The sequence below is a fragment of the Phyllostomus discolor genome, chromosome X (assembly GCF_004126475.2).
Source record: "Phyllostomus discolor isolate MPI-MPIP mPhyDis1 chromosome X, mPhyDis1.pri.v3, whole genome shotgun sequence".
Lineage (NCBI taxonomy): Eukaryota > Metazoa > Chordata > Mammalia > Chiroptera > Phyllostomidae > Phyllostomus > Phyllostomus discolor.
Window position 1 is genome coordinate 101,774,552 of NC_050198.1, and position 17,713 is coordinate 101,792,264.

At 33.4% G+C, this 17,713-nt stretch overlaps 1 protein-coding gene across 1 annotated transcript in view; it reads right to left on the reverse strand.

Annotated features, from left to right (window-relative positions):
- BRWD3 (bromodomain and WD repeat domain containing 3) overlaps positions 1 to 17,713 on the reverse strand; it is a 99,530-nt gene that overhangs the window by 39,863 nt on the left and 41,954 nt on the right. The window contains exons 9-19 of the mRNA XM_028522604.2: positions 17,067 to 17,167; positions 16,482 to 16,552; positions 15,229 to 15,329; positions 13,814 to 13,854; positions 11,107 to 11,211; positions 9,794 to 9,947; positions 6,041 to 6,175; positions 4,885 to 5,013; positions 3,486 to 3,711; positions 1,723 to 1,890; positions 145 to 325 (exon numbers count right to left, since the gene is read on the reverse strand). Of these exons, the coding sequence (XP_028378405.1) occupies positions 145 to 325; positions 1,723 to 1,890; positions 3,486 to 3,711; positions 4,885 to 5,013; positions 6,041 to 6,175; positions 9,794 to 9,947; positions 11,107 to 11,211; positions 13,814 to 13,854; positions 15,229 to 15,329; positions 16,482 to 16,552; positions 17,067 to 17,167 (1,412 nt within the window). The remainder of the gene's footprint in view (positions 1 to 144; positions 326 to 1,722; positions 1,891 to 3,485; positions 3,712 to 4,884; positions 5,014 to 6,040; positions 6,176 to 9,793; positions 9,948 to 11,106; positions 11,212 to 13,813; positions 13,855 to 15,228; positions 15,330 to 16,481; positions 16,553 to 17,066; positions 17,168 to 17,713) is intronic.

A 17,713-nucleotide genomic window follows, 5' to 3' on the forward strand; every position in this document is an offset into this window, starting at 1 on the left:
AGCTAACTGAAATAATGTGGAAAAACTAATGCATAATTTGGTTGTATTTAAAAAATAGTTTAGTTAGTAGGCTAACAGAACATATTGATTTTCCTATAAAAAATATTCTCAAGTTTCGTAATTAATGTTACCTTATTAACTCACCTACTAACCCCCTGATTGAGTTCGTTTACCACCACTCTCCTGCTCCATGCCATGAGATCTCGTTCAGTGGCCATCTGGCTCCGAAGAGCATTGTTATGCATTTGCCGGACACCTTCAATTTGACCACTACGTCGGAGTCCAATATTTGGAGAAGATATGTCCATATTTGGACTTCTCAGAGCTACAACAAAAACAAAAACAAAAAAGAGTACTTTCTGAGCAAAGGCACCAAACTTTTCTGGATCAGAGGTCTAAATACAATAGGAGATTCATAGTACTGCTGGACAACATTCCTACAGGTTTGTTCTACATTTTCTTACCCCCTTCACAGTTTTTACAGCCTTATGAGTGAAGCAGGCACTCAATAAATGTCCATAAAGTTTCTAGAGCCCTTTCAATTTTTTTTCAAAGTACTTTTACATCTCTCATCTGCTAAATCCTCAGTAAATACAAAAAGTATATTTAACATGACTTAGTAGATTCATAAGTGTATGTTACTACTAGCTCTGAAAGCAGCTTTTCAATCTAAAACCTATCTTTGTTTAGACCATCAAAGGGATGCTGAATAAAGCCTCAATAAGGTTTTCAAAAGTAGTGAGACAAAGTATAAACTGAAAAATTTTAACCATCAAAATCTCATTTTCAAAACTGATTGCAATAAAAAAGGGAAAAAGTAATAAATATTTTACTTTTCTTTTTAATTCCCTAGAAAGGTCCCTGGTTAGATTATTTTTCTTGTATTTGCACATAAACCAAAAATGGAAAATGAAATAGTCAACTGTTAAAATAAACATAAAAAAAACTCAAAATGAATCAACATTGGAAATAGTTGGGGTCCCTTGGGCGAATGCCATTTTAAATCTATTCAAAGAAACCTAGCACAGTAGTTCAGTCTTATTAGTTGCAGTTACCCATGATCAACCATGGTCCAAAAATATTAAATGGAAAATTTCACAAATAAATAATTCAACGTATCCGTGCTGTGTATGTTCCCCACCAGTTAGTTAGTGACTGTCTAAATTAACAGATCAGTTATCAGAGAGAGGGATCACAATCATGGAACTTTTTATGGCATATTATAATTATTTATGTAATTATCAGTTATTGTTATTAACCTCTTACTGTGCCTAGTTTATAACTTAAACTTTATCATAGGTATATTTGCACAGAAAAAAAAAAAACAGTGTATATAGGGTTCAATACTACCTGCAGTTTCAGGCATCCCCCAGGGATCTTGCAACCTATCCCGTGCAGATGGTGAGTGGGGGAAGGGAGGACTACAGTATATTAAAAGAAACTAACTATATTTCTTAAAAGACAGTAAGTCATTTGAGCCATAAATGATGATGAGATTATGGCACCGTGGTATATATGTTAGCACAATTGTAAATTAATAAAAATACTGCTTTTCTGTAACTAAAAATATATTTAAAAATTAATAAGTATCATCTGACACACAAAAAAACCCCAAAACCTCCCAAGTACCCAAAATGTTGTTTTTATTTACAAACATGAAAGGTTTCTCACATGTAACTGAAACACATTTATCACACCTTTTACAAATACATGTATACTTACCACCATTAGCAGAATATGATCTATTCACTGGAAAATGTGGAACATCTCCTTCATTGATTAGTCTCAGATCTTGTTCTCTCTGGAGCTCCCTGATTATTCCATCAAGAATGCTCTCATCTTGGTCATTAGTTTGTTGCCCAATTACCTGTTCTACCACCTCACCATCACCTTAATGAGACCAAAGATATAAGGCCATTAAGTTACTTACATTTTAGGATACCCTAAAGAGAGTAAAAATAAACTCAATACATAAATATCTAAAGAAATAATTAAAAACTGGATTAAAATGAAAATAAAGCATGTATCAAACAAAATACTTTTAAAAGAACTTTTAAAAATGTTGGTACATCAACTTAACCAATATCCCCAAATTAGACATTATCATTAAGGCTTCCACATGTTAAAGAATAATTATTAAATTATTAATTTAAAAATGAATTCTCTCCACAGAGTATTGTAAGCTAAAAGTTGGGAATAGAGATTGAGTAAAGTTGAAACAAGTTCAACCACACATACCTAAAATAGTTTGCATCTTTCTTTAATGAGAATTTCCTTTCTGAAAGAAATCAAATTATGGTCTTTCAACTGTTATCTCTTCTGGTAATATCTCAGCATACTGATGAGCAGAGAAATTATTCTCATGACATACTGAAATTTAATGATTACTTTTGAATAAAAACTTCATTTCTATGATCCTTTTCTCTCTTAACTACATCTTATACCTGTCCTTTTCATTTTAGCCTCTAGTCAAATGGTACCTAATAGAGGAGCCAAGTGATCAGTCTTACATCAAATCAAGGGTGATGAATTTCAGATTTTTAAAATTCAGATGTTTTTAGTTTTATCTCCTACTTAATATTCTTGTTCCCCTCTCCATTTAACAAATGGCGTTTTCATCAAAGTAATCATTAACACATGGTGACACCATTTCATTGTTTTACAAATCTTTATAAGATCATAAAAGGATCTGCAACATATCACTCTTATAAAGGTCAACTCAAGCCTAAATTCCCTAGTAAGAAATCATTTGCAAGTCATAAACTCACTAGTTCATACCTGGAAGGAAACCTACACGTAATAAACATATGAGGGCACTCTGCTGTGGAGGGTAGGGTGGAAGAGGCAGTATATATTAGGAAAATATACTAACCAGAAGAGCTGCTTTGATAGAGAAAAGTTTATTTCAAAGTCTTATTCTACTATCCTCCCATTATACATCACCATTGTTTCAATATCCTCCAAGACTGAGTGTTATTTAAGCACTTACAATCCCCCTCCCCAACACTTGATAGTTGTTTGCTTTTCAAACATGACAATAGGTAGTGACTTCCCAGCTTGTGGTTTTGAAATGTACTCTTCTTAGGTCCATTACCTATGGACTCTCAAATTAAAATACCCAGTACTCTGAGAAGCGGAATTTCATCTATTGTAAAAGCCTGACACATTCAAGTTAGCACATATACCCATTACTAGAAGTTAATAGAATAAACAACATGATCATTCATGTGATCAGGGCACTAAGAAAGCAGGTCATTCTCTCTTTGAGCATATTCGTGTTAGTCCTAATCCATTTAGCTGTGTCCAGGTGAGATAATATAAAAGTACTCTGGTCAAATAAAAAGTGCTGTGTAGCTGAAATTCATAGAGGTAAAGTATATTATAATCCACCACAGAGTTTCACAAGGGGCATATATCACAGAGAGAACAGCAGCAAGTATAACATTTTGCAAAATATTTTAAATTTGATTTTGGAGATAACATACCATTAGCCACATATCCCAGCTGTGGTATAAGTTGTTCATCTTTACAATTTTCCCGTCCTGGTACTAGCCTTTGGAATTTTGTAGGATGAGGATTTCCATCAACATCCACCAAGAATGGGGGAGGCATGAGGTGAGGAGCTTGTTGGGTTTGTTCATCTAACACGTAGTTGTTGGCATCACGGATAAGTGGTCGATAATCCGTGTGGAAGAACATCTGATCTGGAATCTTTATGACAGATGTTTAGTATTTGTGTGCACAGGGAATTTATAGATAAGCACTTATTTTTATGCCTCAGCACATGCATTTTTCAAATCAGATAATTTATGCCTTCTCTTATATCCCTCTGTTTCCTTTAGGTAGAAGGGAATCACCTAGATTATAATGACATCTTTTCTCCACAAAATCCTACGGTCTGTATTACTTTCTGCCCCTACATCATATTTCTCCAATTAGGATAAGAAATAAAGCAACAGACTAGATAAAATTAGGTATTTTTATTTAAGTTGCAAAAATCATACAAACGTTTATAACTACTTTTCTTCCCATTTTATTCAAATAAGGATAGATGGAATATAATATCAATAGTGAGGCAGGTAAATACCAACTGCCTAAAGACACTCAAAGGTGATACAAGTACTGAGCTGAACTCAGTGATTCTGAATTCTCTTTTGACTCCAAGTTTCTAAAATCTATTGCAAATTCACAGGTAATAAAATATAAGGAACTGGTGAAATCAGTTTCCAAAGTACTTTAACAGTATCGACAATAGGTACAGTAGCCAAGCAAGAAAATAAATATATGATCACCAGCTGTTTATTCCCAATTTATGATAAATACAGGATGAAATCTGGTTAAGTTGTCCTATTATAGCTGAAAGATAGTACAGAGAATATGTCCTAAGTAAAAAAAAATATTCTAATAAATTTTATATCTACATCTCTCTCTCCCCCTCCCTCCCTCTCCCCCTCCCCCTCCCCCTCCCTCTCTCTCTCTCTCTCTCTCTCTCTCTCTCTATATATATATATATATATATAAAGTCTTGTGTTCTGGTAGTAGTGAAAAATTTTACCAAGAAAGGTAACTTTGTGCCCTGGCTGGCGTAGCTCAGTGGATTGAGCGCGGGCTGCGAACCAAAGTGTCGCAGGTTCAATTCCCAGTCAGGGCACATGCCTGGGTTGCAGGCCATGACCCCCAGCAACCGCACATTGATGTTTCTCTCTCTTTATCCCTCCCTTCCCTCTCTAAAAATAAATAAATAAAATCTTAAAAAAAAGAAAGGTAACTTTGTTAGTTTACATTTGTTAACACACAATAAGACTTATTAATGAAGACTTCAAAAAAATTTATAAATGATACAATCCAAAACTGAATTCTACAACAAAAATTAAACACACTAACCTTTTCGTAGTATTTACTGCATCCAAAACCAAAAAGCAGCAAATGCCCATGAGAATCTGTACAGGCAAAATGGTTTCCATCTGGTGAAAATTTACAATCAAACACTGCACCATGGCCTTGGCCTTCAATCTGAAATTCAGAGCAGTCATTTTTAGTCATCTTAAGAGGTAATTTTCAAATCATAAGTGGGCAATAGCTTCTGTTTGCTAATATCTTGATGCATCAACATCCTGATGTACTTTCTGGCTTCTGTGAGCCAGAACCTTAATGAAACAGTAAGCTCTAAAAGAAATTAGGGAGAATAAGAATGCAATGATTGGTATCAAACATTACTAGCAATGTCGTACTTCAAAAAGTACTAAGTGACTAAGGAGACTAAAAAAGACGTAAACACAAACAAATTGACAAAGCTGCTATCTCAGCAAAGCCAAAATATTATCTTCACATCTTAAATTGTACTGTAATTAAGCCTTAAAATCACCATCCTAAAATTAAAGCACACAAATCAATTTTATTAACAAAAAACAGAGAGTATTATTAATGCTCTGGATCTATACAAAGCCTATAAAAGGGAGCTCAAAAGCCAACAATTTAGAAATGTGTAGTCACAACTGTTCTCCAGAGAGGGGCGCTGAATAGGTCTAACATGAATAGTCCCATCACCACAGGAAGGTGTTCCACTGGGAGAAGAGAGTCCACCAGATTTTCACATGATTTGTATGAACTATACATGAGGATTATTCATATCTCCACTCCCATGTTTGCCGAACAACTCCCTGATTACCAACTAAGCCACATGGGTTTCACTAGAGGCAGGTAAAATACAGTCAACTGTTCTGATTCATAAATTAGGATTATAGTTTAAACATTAACATTTTTGTGAGTTTGGTTAGGGTTAGTTCCAAAACCTTATAAAATCTGAGTTTCTAGTTTAGGGCTGGAGACCAGAATTTGGAAAATGCTAACACCACGATAACAGTCACCCTGAAAGGTGTAATTCTCTACCGGTCTTACCCCCAGGTTGAGACACTTTCTGTTACTGTGTGGATTTAAACACAAATCACAAGAGGTTCCTTGGCACTAAGTATACTTTCATTACTAAGCTGTCATGAAAGAGAAGCCTGTTTTAATATGAACAAAGCACAATTTTTCTTACCATGTTAAAATAATTCCGAATCTTGGTCCCCCGGTCAAGGTCCCAAATAAAAATGTTCCCGTCATGGCCCGCTGAAAGTATGATCCTTTGATCAAATGGATGTGCTTCCAAAACAAATACTTCATCATCATGTCCCTGTGATAAAATCAGTATTAAATGTGAAAAGCAAACCTAAGTATCTGCTTTATTTGGTCAAAAGATCTCGGGAGTGTGTTATCAACTCTATTCAGATTAATTTATGCACACCAATTGAACAGCATTTACTACTGAGTTGGCTGAAAGGTCTGTTTAGGTTTTTCTCTGTAAAATAAAAGACATATTTTTTTCATTTTCATGAATCAGTTTACTGATTTGGATATTTTGAGTACATTGGCTATCTCCTGTATTGTAGCATGTTGATTGTTCTCAATTCATGCCTCGATTTAATCGCTACCAACTTCAACTGGTCTACCTGACCATGGAGCATTGCCCAGTGAGAAATATCCTATGCCTTAGGATTGGGCACAGTCTCTAGATCACAGGGAATAAAACCTAGTCTAATTCAGTAATGTGTTAAGATTTACCATCTGCCCTAGTTTTATTTATTAAGTACACCTCTATTTCTACCACCACCACACAAATCCAAATTATATCATGGCCCATTATACCCTTGACTCCTACAGTATACCCAAAGTCAGTCTTATCCATTCCAATCTACTCTCTACTATGTTGCCAGAATTGTGATATTTTAAATTAAATTTATTGGGGTGACACTGGTTAATAGGATCATATAGGTTTCAAGTGCACATTTCTAATTCACATGTCATTCCTTTGCTTTTAAACTCTTTAATGATTCCCTACTAGTCTTAGGGCAGATCTCACAAGGCCTTGAATTGTGTGGCCCCTATCCACTTCTCCAGTCCTGTCTGGCGACACCCCATTTCTGCTTTCCATGCTATAGCCCAAAACTGGCTCTCAACTCCCTTCTACCTCAGGACATTTGTGTATGCTTTCTCCTATTTCTGAAAGGACTTTACAATCTCTTCATATATGTATTATAACTTATCAAACATTTATTAATCACCTACCATGTTGAGAAAGAATATAAATAAGAAAATATCAGGTAGTGATAGACACTATGATGAAAATGAAGCAAGATGAAGCTACTCTAGATTGCTTGATCAAGGAAGGCTTTGTCAAAAAGGTGACATTTAGGCTGAGACATGAGTAATTTCTTCCTACCTTTCAAATCTTTTTATTTATAGGGAGAGGGTAGGGATAAAAAGAGGGAGAGAAACACTGATGTGCGAAAGGAATATCGATCGGTTGTCTCTGACATGCTCCCAACTGGGAACCTGACCCACAATGCAGGCATGTGCCCTGACTGGGAACTGAACCAGTGACCTTTCAGTTTGCAGGCCAGTACTCAATCCACTGAGCTACACCAGCCAAGGCAAATATTAACTCAAACTTGACTTCCTGAAGAAAATTTCTCTGACCCTCCCAGACAAGGTTTTGTCATCCTATTAGAAACTTCCATTTTATTTTGCACTTTGATTTCTCAGCATTTATTTGATTACATTTTTTCTCCTAATAGTCTGTAAACCCATTTATTCCTAACATCTAACTCAGTGGGTGACACACAGGAGATGCTCAAGAAGTCTTTGCTGAATGGAAAAACTTTACACCCCACTAAGACCCTGATACAGAAATTGTTAACAGAAAATCTAAGTTGTTTACCAAAATTAAGTAAATTTGACTGTTAAAGTAACTGAAAGTGATGTGTTCTAAAATTTCTTCAATAAAATTCACTGAAAACAGATGACCTATATAAGTCAGCCCATGGGAAGAATGCAACTAAACAGACCTCTAAATTAAAGTACTTATTAAAACAGAATTTTACATGGATTCATAAAACCAATGAATACAACATAGCCTTCGATATGATTTTTAGAGATATAGTGTTATACTGTCTAATAATATAGCTACTAGCCACATATAGTTGGTAAGCATTTGAAATGTGGCTAGTGTGAATTGAAATATTCTTTAAGTGTAAAACACACACTAGGACTTCAAAGATTTAGTGTGAAAAAAGAATGCAAATATTTCATTAATATTTTTATATTAATTACATGTTGAAATGCTATTATTTTGGATATATTGGGTTAAATAAAATATATTACTAAAATGAGCCCTGGCTGGTGTGGCTCAGTGGATTGAGTACCAGTTTTCAAAACAAAGGGTCACCAGTTCAATTCCCAGTGTGGGCACATGCCTGGATTGCAAGCCAGGTCTCTAGAAGGGGGCATTAGAGAGGAAACACACACTGACGTTTCTCTCCCTCTCTTTCTCCCCCTCTTCTCCTCTGTCTAAAAATAAATAAATAAAATGTTTAAAAAATAAAATTAATTTCAATTACTACACTTCCTAAATTGCGGTTACTAGAAAAATTAACATTACATGTATGGCTCATTTTATACAAGCATTACTAGTAGAGTGCGCTGACACAGACAAACATTTCCTAATAAAGAATCGAACAAAAAGTAAAGGATTTTCCACACATATTAATAGCAACTTACATTGGGGAATAGAGAAAGCCAGAATGAGGTCAGCATTGGTTTCCAGATAAAAGGAAGAATCTAAAATTCCACTGAACACAGTGTTAGGGTTTTATTTAGGAAAGAGGACTTGGGAGTTATATGAAAGATAAACTGGAAATGCACCCAAAATTAAACAAATCTTTAGACACCTCAGAGATCTTAGATAAGATTATCTCACAAAGGAGTCAAATAAGGATCTGAACCAGGGAATGCTGCAAAGACTACTGAGACTTGAGAATTGTTTTCTAGTCCCTATCACTACTGTTATTAACCAGCGATTACCAAACTCTTTCATCTCATGGCACATATAAACCAATGACTAAAATTCTGCAGCACACCAAAAATATATTTTTTTGCCAATCTGACAAAAAATAGGTATAATTTTGATTCATCCATACCAGATAGCTATTGTTGTGTTGGTTGTTGTCATTTTTTACTTGACAATCTAAGGGAAAAAAGGTCAGTGCACCTGACTAAATAGTCAGGTCTTGCATGTTTCAGACCTTCTTGCACCACAAGAGTGAGCCGCAGCACAACGTTTGAAAACTGCTTGTATAAATAACAGGGCAATCACTTGGCCCTTCTGCTTGGAGTATTGCACTTATGCATCAATGATTGAATTTAACTTGAAGTCAACCTGTACCATGATAAGCTGACAAGCATAACCCAAACCCATGTAATTTCAGTTATTAATCCTATCAACTTTTCACACCAAATATTGTAGCCTTTTACTATGGCAAATACATTCTTTACAAAAAAAAAGAGGAAAGGACACCTTTTTCTACTACTTCTTCCTCATACCTCTATTTCTTGCATAAACTAACCCATGAAGGTAGAATATACAAGATTTCCTTATCAAAATAAAGTTAGTTCTACCCTTAAAAGGTAACAACAGAAAGTCCCGACTCATGCTAAAAATAAAATAATTTCTGTACCCTTGACTGCATATAATAACAGATAAATAAATACTACACCTGGAAAATATCTTGAAAATTTTCCTAACTGCTTTTAGCAGCTATCCCATGTGTCATCTTTGCAGCTATATCAGCAGAGGTACCTTGAATAATTACTTATCCAATGGATAGTAAGTCATAGAAAGTAAAGTAGAACTTAAATATCCTGTCTTCTAGAATGTCCTTTTACACCATCTTAATTATTCTAAAAATACACTTACGGATAAAGTATGAAGAAGTTGCCCTGTGACAGAATTCCATACTTTCAAAAGGAAGTTGTTCACTGCAGTAATAATTGTGGTGTCATAGCGATCCCAGGCCACCATAGTCACCTTCAGTTTGGTGACCTTATCTTCTCCAGCTGGCAGGTTATTCCTAAATAAAATATTTGCAATATTCATGCATTGTAAAGTTTTAACAGAAGTGCAACTGAAATAGTTAATTATGTCAATACTCTCTCCAGGAGCATGAAAATTTCTGGAAATAAAAATTCTAAACTATAGTTTTAAGTACTGAAGAAATAAAGTAATAAAACTACCTACACAGAGCAATACCAATAGCTTATTTTAGGCAGGAAAACAGGACACTATATGGCAAAATTAAAACAGTTAGTTACACAAGAACAACAAAAATGCAAAACTAGAGAGAAATTTACAAACACCTTGAGAAATAAAATACAAGGTTACTTGGCTACCAGAAATATGAAGAAAACATATACTGGATACTTTATTCCTATAAATGTTAACTTTTGTAAAATTAATAGGTCTTATAAAAGAGCAGTAAGAGATTCAGTAACTTTTAATGTAATCAAACATAACCCAGTTTCTGGCTGTAACTACAAACTCAGTTCTATATTGTTACTAATGGAAAGAGAATTCATTTCAGGGTCATACAATAAAGAGATAATTATTTATCTTCAATCAACAGTACAGATGAGGAAACTAATGCTAAATGTACTTATAATGTCGAGTAGGAATGCTAATGATAAGAAACATTATAAAGGCATCCTTAGTAAATTAGAGAAATAAACATATGATGACATATAATAGGGAAACCTCAAAATACAAAGTAGAATGTGTGTGTATATAAATATATGTGTATTTACATATATGTATACGTGTATGTGTATACACATATACATGTTTTATATATAATATATAATAATATATTAAAATTATATATAATATAGTATATACATATAAATATAGGTATATTTTATACACACACACGCACACACGACATATAGAAAAACTAAGGCGGCAAATGACTTTGTGGGCATTAGTAGAGCACAGTGATCACAGGAGTCCAGAACTTTAAGTAAGTCAGCAATGTTCCTATCACCCAGTATGTCAATGAACAGCAAAAGGTAATTTATTCAGAAAAGGAGCACAGATGCAAATTTCACACATATCTATTAACTCCGAACTACTTACTTATCTAAAAAGATACTTTATTTTCATTATGTATAACTCAATAAAGTAAGATACTATACCTTCTGAGAGCCACCACTGAAACATCTAACACCCGCTCTTACCCAGTCATTTTAGTAGCCATATCTAGCACTATACTCTTCCATTCTTGTTGCTGATACTGCCAAATTCTTGCTGTTCCATCTCTGCTTCCACTAACAAATCTTAAACTGAAAAGAAACAATAAAAATACCCTTATTACTTTCCTCCAAAGAAATCACTTTTTTGCTAATCATAAAAGTGATACTTTCATCCACATATGCTACTGTGAAGAACAGAAATGGTATATTTTAGAAAACAGTTTGGCAATTCCTCAAAAGGACAAACAGAGTTACCGCGTGACTTAGCAATTCTACTCCCTTTATCTCCAGAATTTGGAGATATACTTGGAGGTATATCTCCAAAAGAAATTAAAACATAAGTCCACACAAAAAAAAACTGAAACACAAATAATTCATGGCATTATTCATAACAGGCCAAAAAGTGGTAACAACCCAGATGTCTACCAAATGATAAATAGATAAATTGTGATATATCCATACAACCAAATAGTATTCATCAATAAAAAGGAATGAAATAATAACGCATGCCATAACACAAATGAATATTACAAACATTATGCTAAGTGAAAGAAGTGAGTCACAAAAGATCTCACTTATATGAAATACCCAGAAGGGACAAAGCTACAGAGACAAAAAAATGAATAATAGTTGCCTCGAACTGAGGATAGAGATACAAAAAGATTGGAAATTGAGAGCTAAAAGGTATGTGATTCCTTTTGGAGATGATGAAAACGTTCTCAAACTGACTGTGGTGAATGCTGCACAATTCTACGAATATACTAAACACCACTGAATTTTATGTTATGTGGATTTTATCTCAATAAAACTATTATAAAAATACATTCATTCACCAATAATTCTATCACTTTTCATATTTTTCTAGTCTTTGAGAACTTAATTAAAGACATACATATATATTTATGTATGCCCCCATAGGAGATAGAATTATACTATATATAATGTTTTATAATGTTTTCCCCTAACTTAAGTGTATTTTATAGATCTATTTCTATGTGGACAAATAAAACTACCACCATTTTTAATAAGTGTTCAACTATATGGATATATCAAACTATATTTAAACCACTCCCTAATGATGAATATTTATACTATTTTCAGTCTTTACCATCATAAAAATGTGATGAACTTCAACATACTTCTCTGTATAATTTTATATATATATCTTTGCTGAGTCAAAGGGGTAGACATATTTTCAAAGCTTTTAAAACATACTGCCAAATTATTTCCCTGAAAATTTTTAAACAATTTATAATCTCATCCAAAATCATAGAATATCCATTTCTCCTAAACATGTGGCAATACTGGGTGTCATCGTTCTTCCTTACCTTGTCATTCTGAAAGAAAAAAAAATGTTACTGCTATTCTAAATTGCATTTCTTTAATTATTAGTAAAATTGTACATCTTTTGATGTGCTTATAGACCATATAACCAATTAAGATGAGTTTTCCTTTAAGAAAGTCAAGAATTAAAAATATTTAGATTCTTCTAGCATGAAAAAGTAGTAGTTAGACAAATCTTCAAGTGTATAACTAAATATATTGTAATAAACCAACCTTAAAAATCATTTGAATATTTTTTCATTGCTAATATAGATGCCACTCTTTGTAGACCATCATTATGGTATTTGCTCTTGCATTTAAAAAAGGTGAACAAATATCATAGTAGTCATCCACTATCCAAAAATATTTAAAAATAAAACATGGTCACCCACATAAAGTCCTTAGAGAAATATATGGATACAAATTATGCTAAGTGGTTACATTTTTATGTCTATTCTAGGTCAATTTTTAGTCCAGGGAAGATTATCAGAGGATGCAAATACCTGTATATAATTTCTGAGTTTTACAGACATGGAAAATATGTATCATATGAACAGTAGATAAAATTAGTGATACAGATGTTTAGCAGGTGGCAAGGAAGCTAAAATCTGGAGCAGTCAGGAAAGGTATCAAGTAGAGCATGAAAACCTTACAAGAAAGAGAAGACTTAGAGAAGAGACAGGAAGAAGAGGGAAAATAGAGGTAAGGAGAGCAGAATGCAGAGGGCAGATGTAGGAGGGAACAAGGAGTGAAGGGGAGGTATATGATGATATTTCTGGGTAAAAATAGTGAGGTGAAGTAGAAGCAAAAGAATGGATGAGAAAACATATGTGGAATGCAACAAGAACAATGGTTAAATCAATGAGGGTAGATCCAGAGGGTTTCCATGGGAATAGTAGATGAATTAAGAATGTAGGTAGGCCTAAGTCAAGTTGTAGAGAGTTCTGAATGCTAGGCTAAAACATTTGAATTCCACTCTATAAACCAAGAAGTAACATTAAAAATTTCTAAACAGCGTAATGCTGATCTGACAGAAATGGATAGGATGTGTTTAGAAGGGAGAAGAAAACTGATGGTAATGAGTCAAATAATGGAATTCTGACTATGGCAAGTGATAACAGAAATGGAAAAAGCACAATAAACAAAAAAGAAATCATTCAGAAAGAAAGAACTGATAGCCTATCATCACTACTACTTGAATAGGAATTTAGAAGAGATGGGGTAAGGATGTTATCAAAGATAGACAAGAGCTTTCAGCCTAAGTGACTGGACCGAAATAAGGTGTCTAGAGAAGAGGTAGTTGCTTCTGAGGGAACAGAGATAAAATATGTCAAACATCTGTTTATACCGATATGTACTATATAGTTACCTGTCGCCATTGTTACAGAACTGAACGGCAACAACTTTGTCCTAAGACATAAAACAGATTTTTATTAGAATTCATTTGTAAAATGAATAAAGCACTCTTCCCCTCAATTTCACATGCAAAAGCATCATGGTGTAGATTTTTTAATGCTACAATTTTCTGAAAGAACTCAAATTGTCTTTAAAAACTAATAAAGGCTGAAACAATATATTAACTAAGGAGGAAGGCTTAATCAGCAGTACTTTGAGACAAACCAGACATAAGCAAACCTGTTTCTAAACCATAATCTCAAGAGACAGATAGTTCTGATGAGGTATTAGTTTATTATGCTTCTCATAATAAGATATTACACTAATCTAAAATACTGCCTTAAAATAACTGGTTTAGTAGTAGTTGAATGAAATCTCCCACTTAACTGTTTTTTAAATTTCAGAAAACAAATCAGTCATTACCTATTTCTCTTATGTTTTATTTAATTATTTTACAATGGAGTTGCCTGACAGTCTTTAGGTATCTTAGTTTAGATACTGTTAGCTGAATCTTCTTTTAATATAATGTGTATTGTACTGATGAAAAAAATAAAATATAAGCCAAAATATGCATTTTCCTTCTCTTTATTCTTTGATAATAAAGCTAAAATGTACCCTCAAATGCTGTACACATTTTCAAAAACCATTCATTCTAATGTAATTTTTAAAAAGAAACCGAGATAGTAAATATCTTTGTATTTAATTATTTTCATTTTTAAAAATTATTAAATTGTCTTTCTATGTTCAGAGGTATCTGTGATTCACACTGTTCCATGACTTCACTGTAGTATTTATCTGACAGATTCTGGATTCTCATTACCAGTTGCAATAATTGGTTTTAGATGTTCTGAAAGGACATCTTATTTCCAGTGACTAACCACCACTGATTTTAACAGGGAATGTTTTAAGTTTTCTGACTTTTTATGTTAGCTGGGCCCCCAGCAAGAACATTTTCTCTTTTTATTTCCCCTCTTGAACCTTTCCCACTCATTTACTACCTCCTTCTAGCATTCTGAAAACAATATTAAGATCAACAAGCTAAATCAACTGAAAAGAATTTTTCCTATGACATTTCATGTATTTTAGTAAGTACGTAGACATTAAAGTAACAAACAGCTTATATGATTAATGAATACAGCAGGTACAAAGAGGATTTTCATAAATTATCACTGTAATACATTTATTTTTCTTATTCCATATAGTCAAATAGAAATTATAGCCATACTAAATCCAAAATTTCACTTTCTTCATTACTAAAGAGACACCCTACCATACAGGTTTCAGCTCCAATCTATGTTAATTAGGGTACAGACCAGAAAAGAAATAAAACCATCTTTTCAGGGTTGTTAAAAAAGAAAGCAAATATTAAGTTTTTCATTTTCTTCTTACCGTGTGTGACTCTAATTCAGCAATTTTCTCAGGAGTCTCAGAACCCAAATAATATATTCTAATCACATGGTCAGTGCTCCCTGTTGTAATGAACATACCACCTGGAGAATTAAAAAGTAAACATTGTACCAAGGAACTTAAAAAAAACCCTGACTGCTTTCTTAGCTATACACTAACTCACATTAACAAAAAGGCTTCAAGAAACACAAGGTTGTCTTCTAATGGTGACAGATGCAGTAACACTTCAGAGAAAATTAAGTAAAATTCAAGAAAAATAAGAGAAATATTTAAAATACAACTATATTTTTAACCCAGTAAAACCCCACCAATTAGGACTTTGGATCATAAACATTAAAGGTCACAGCTCTGAGGAATTCTTTACATTAACTATAAAACCATAATGTTCCAAATTACTTATAAAATGACCTATATCTACAATTCTCTTGATAGTATAGTGGCTACAGTAGTGTTGAGTGCAGAAACTCAAACATCTGGGATGATGAAAAAATTCCGGATATAGATGGTGGTGATCATGTATACAAAATAATATGAATATACTTAATACCATGGAAATGTACACTTTAAAATGGTTGTTAAAATAGTAAATTTCTGCCCTGGCTGGTGTGACTCAGTGGATTGAGCGCCAGCATGCGAACCAAAATGTCACAGGTTCGATTCCCAGTCTAGGGCAGATGCCTAGGTTTTGGGCCAAGTCCCCAGCAGGGGGCACAGAAGAGGCAACCACATGTTGATGTTTCTCTCCCTCTCTCCCTTCCCCTCTCTAAGAATAAATAAATAAATAAATAAATTTAAAAGCAATTATAAAAAATAGTAAATTTTATGCTATATTTTACCACAATAAAAAAAAAAAGGTTAACTAGCATGCAATTCTTAGAAGTAGGAAAGCACTGTTTACAATGTAAAAGTGTCCCCTATATGCAGCTACAGTACATATCTTCTGAACAGTCATGGCAGGATTTTAGTATTGAATTGGGGGTGGAAAGGTTTTGTTTTTACCAACTAAATTCTGCATTATATAAAAACATATTACTTGTAAATAAGCAAAAACCTCTAAAGCTATCATATGTTAGAGTCCATAAAGGTCTGTGTATTATAAAATATGGTCACATTTTTTGATGTGATTCCATTAACACTCAAACATATGTATTGTTCCACAAAATTGAAAAATATATCTTTTATAACTGGGTCATTTAGCAATTGGGGTATTCCAAACATTCAATTTTCACACATACCAGAACTGAAAGATGAACAAGATATCTGAACCCCAGGCCTGGATCTCTCAGTAAATTTAACTGGGCGATCTCTAAGAGAAAAACAAAGATGTTTTTATTTTTCATCATGTTCCTTTAATGTGCAAGAATCTTAGCAAGCTGGATAGACAGATTTAGAACCAATATTATTGAAACCACAAAACTGAAGCAGTCAGTAAGGACTATTCTCATAATTCAAGTTAAAAATACATTTAGCCTTATAAATATAATTTGTATCAGTATTATATTATAGCTTTTACAAATTACCATGTTACTTCCTACTACTATTACAAGTTCAAAGTCTTCTTACCTGCATAAAAATGAAACAAGTATCACTCATTACCATAATTTTGTGTATAAATTAGTCTCTTCAATATTGGATTTATAAAAATTTTATTCTACAATCTCTAATACCCATTTGAAGTAGGTATGAATATTTTATTCTACAATCTCTAATACCCATTTGAAGTAGGTATGAATAATTATGCATACTTATATACATAGACTACTGAAGAAAATGAATGTACGTGACTTTTCACAAAATTTCTCACCCAACTGCAAACTTACCTGAACTTCATTGTTTTTACATGCCATTGCCAGAAACAGATTGTTCCATCAGCACCAGTAGAAGTGAGGTATCTGGTTGTGCCTTTAGTTGATGGACAAAACTAAAAAAAAAAAAAAAAATTCAATTAGAGTTTTTATGTTCAAAGTTATTTTAAACATAGCATGTTCTAAACTTATAATCACTTTAATAAACATACTTTTAAGCAAATTGACTTAATGACTTCAGTTTTTTTGTGCTTTTTTAAAGATTTTATTTATTTATTTTTTAGACAGGAAAGGGAGAGAGAAAGAGAGAGAGAGAGAGAGAGAGAGAGAGAGGGAGAGAGGGAGAGAGAGAGAGAGAAACATCATTGTGCGGTTGCTGGGGGCCATAGCCTGCAACCCAGGCATGTGCCCTGACTGGGAATCGAACCTGCGACACTTTGGTTCGCAACCCGTGCTCAATCCACTGAGCTACGCCAGCCAGGGCTCATGACTTCAGTTTTAAAAAATTATTCAAATATCCTAGATTAATGAACACCATATAAAAAAATTAAAAAAAGGAAGAAAAAAAGTCAGACACTGAATTTAGGATAAAATATTTTAGTGCTAAAAGTAATTATTTTAAATTATTCAACATTACTCTTTAAGTTTATTACTTCAATACT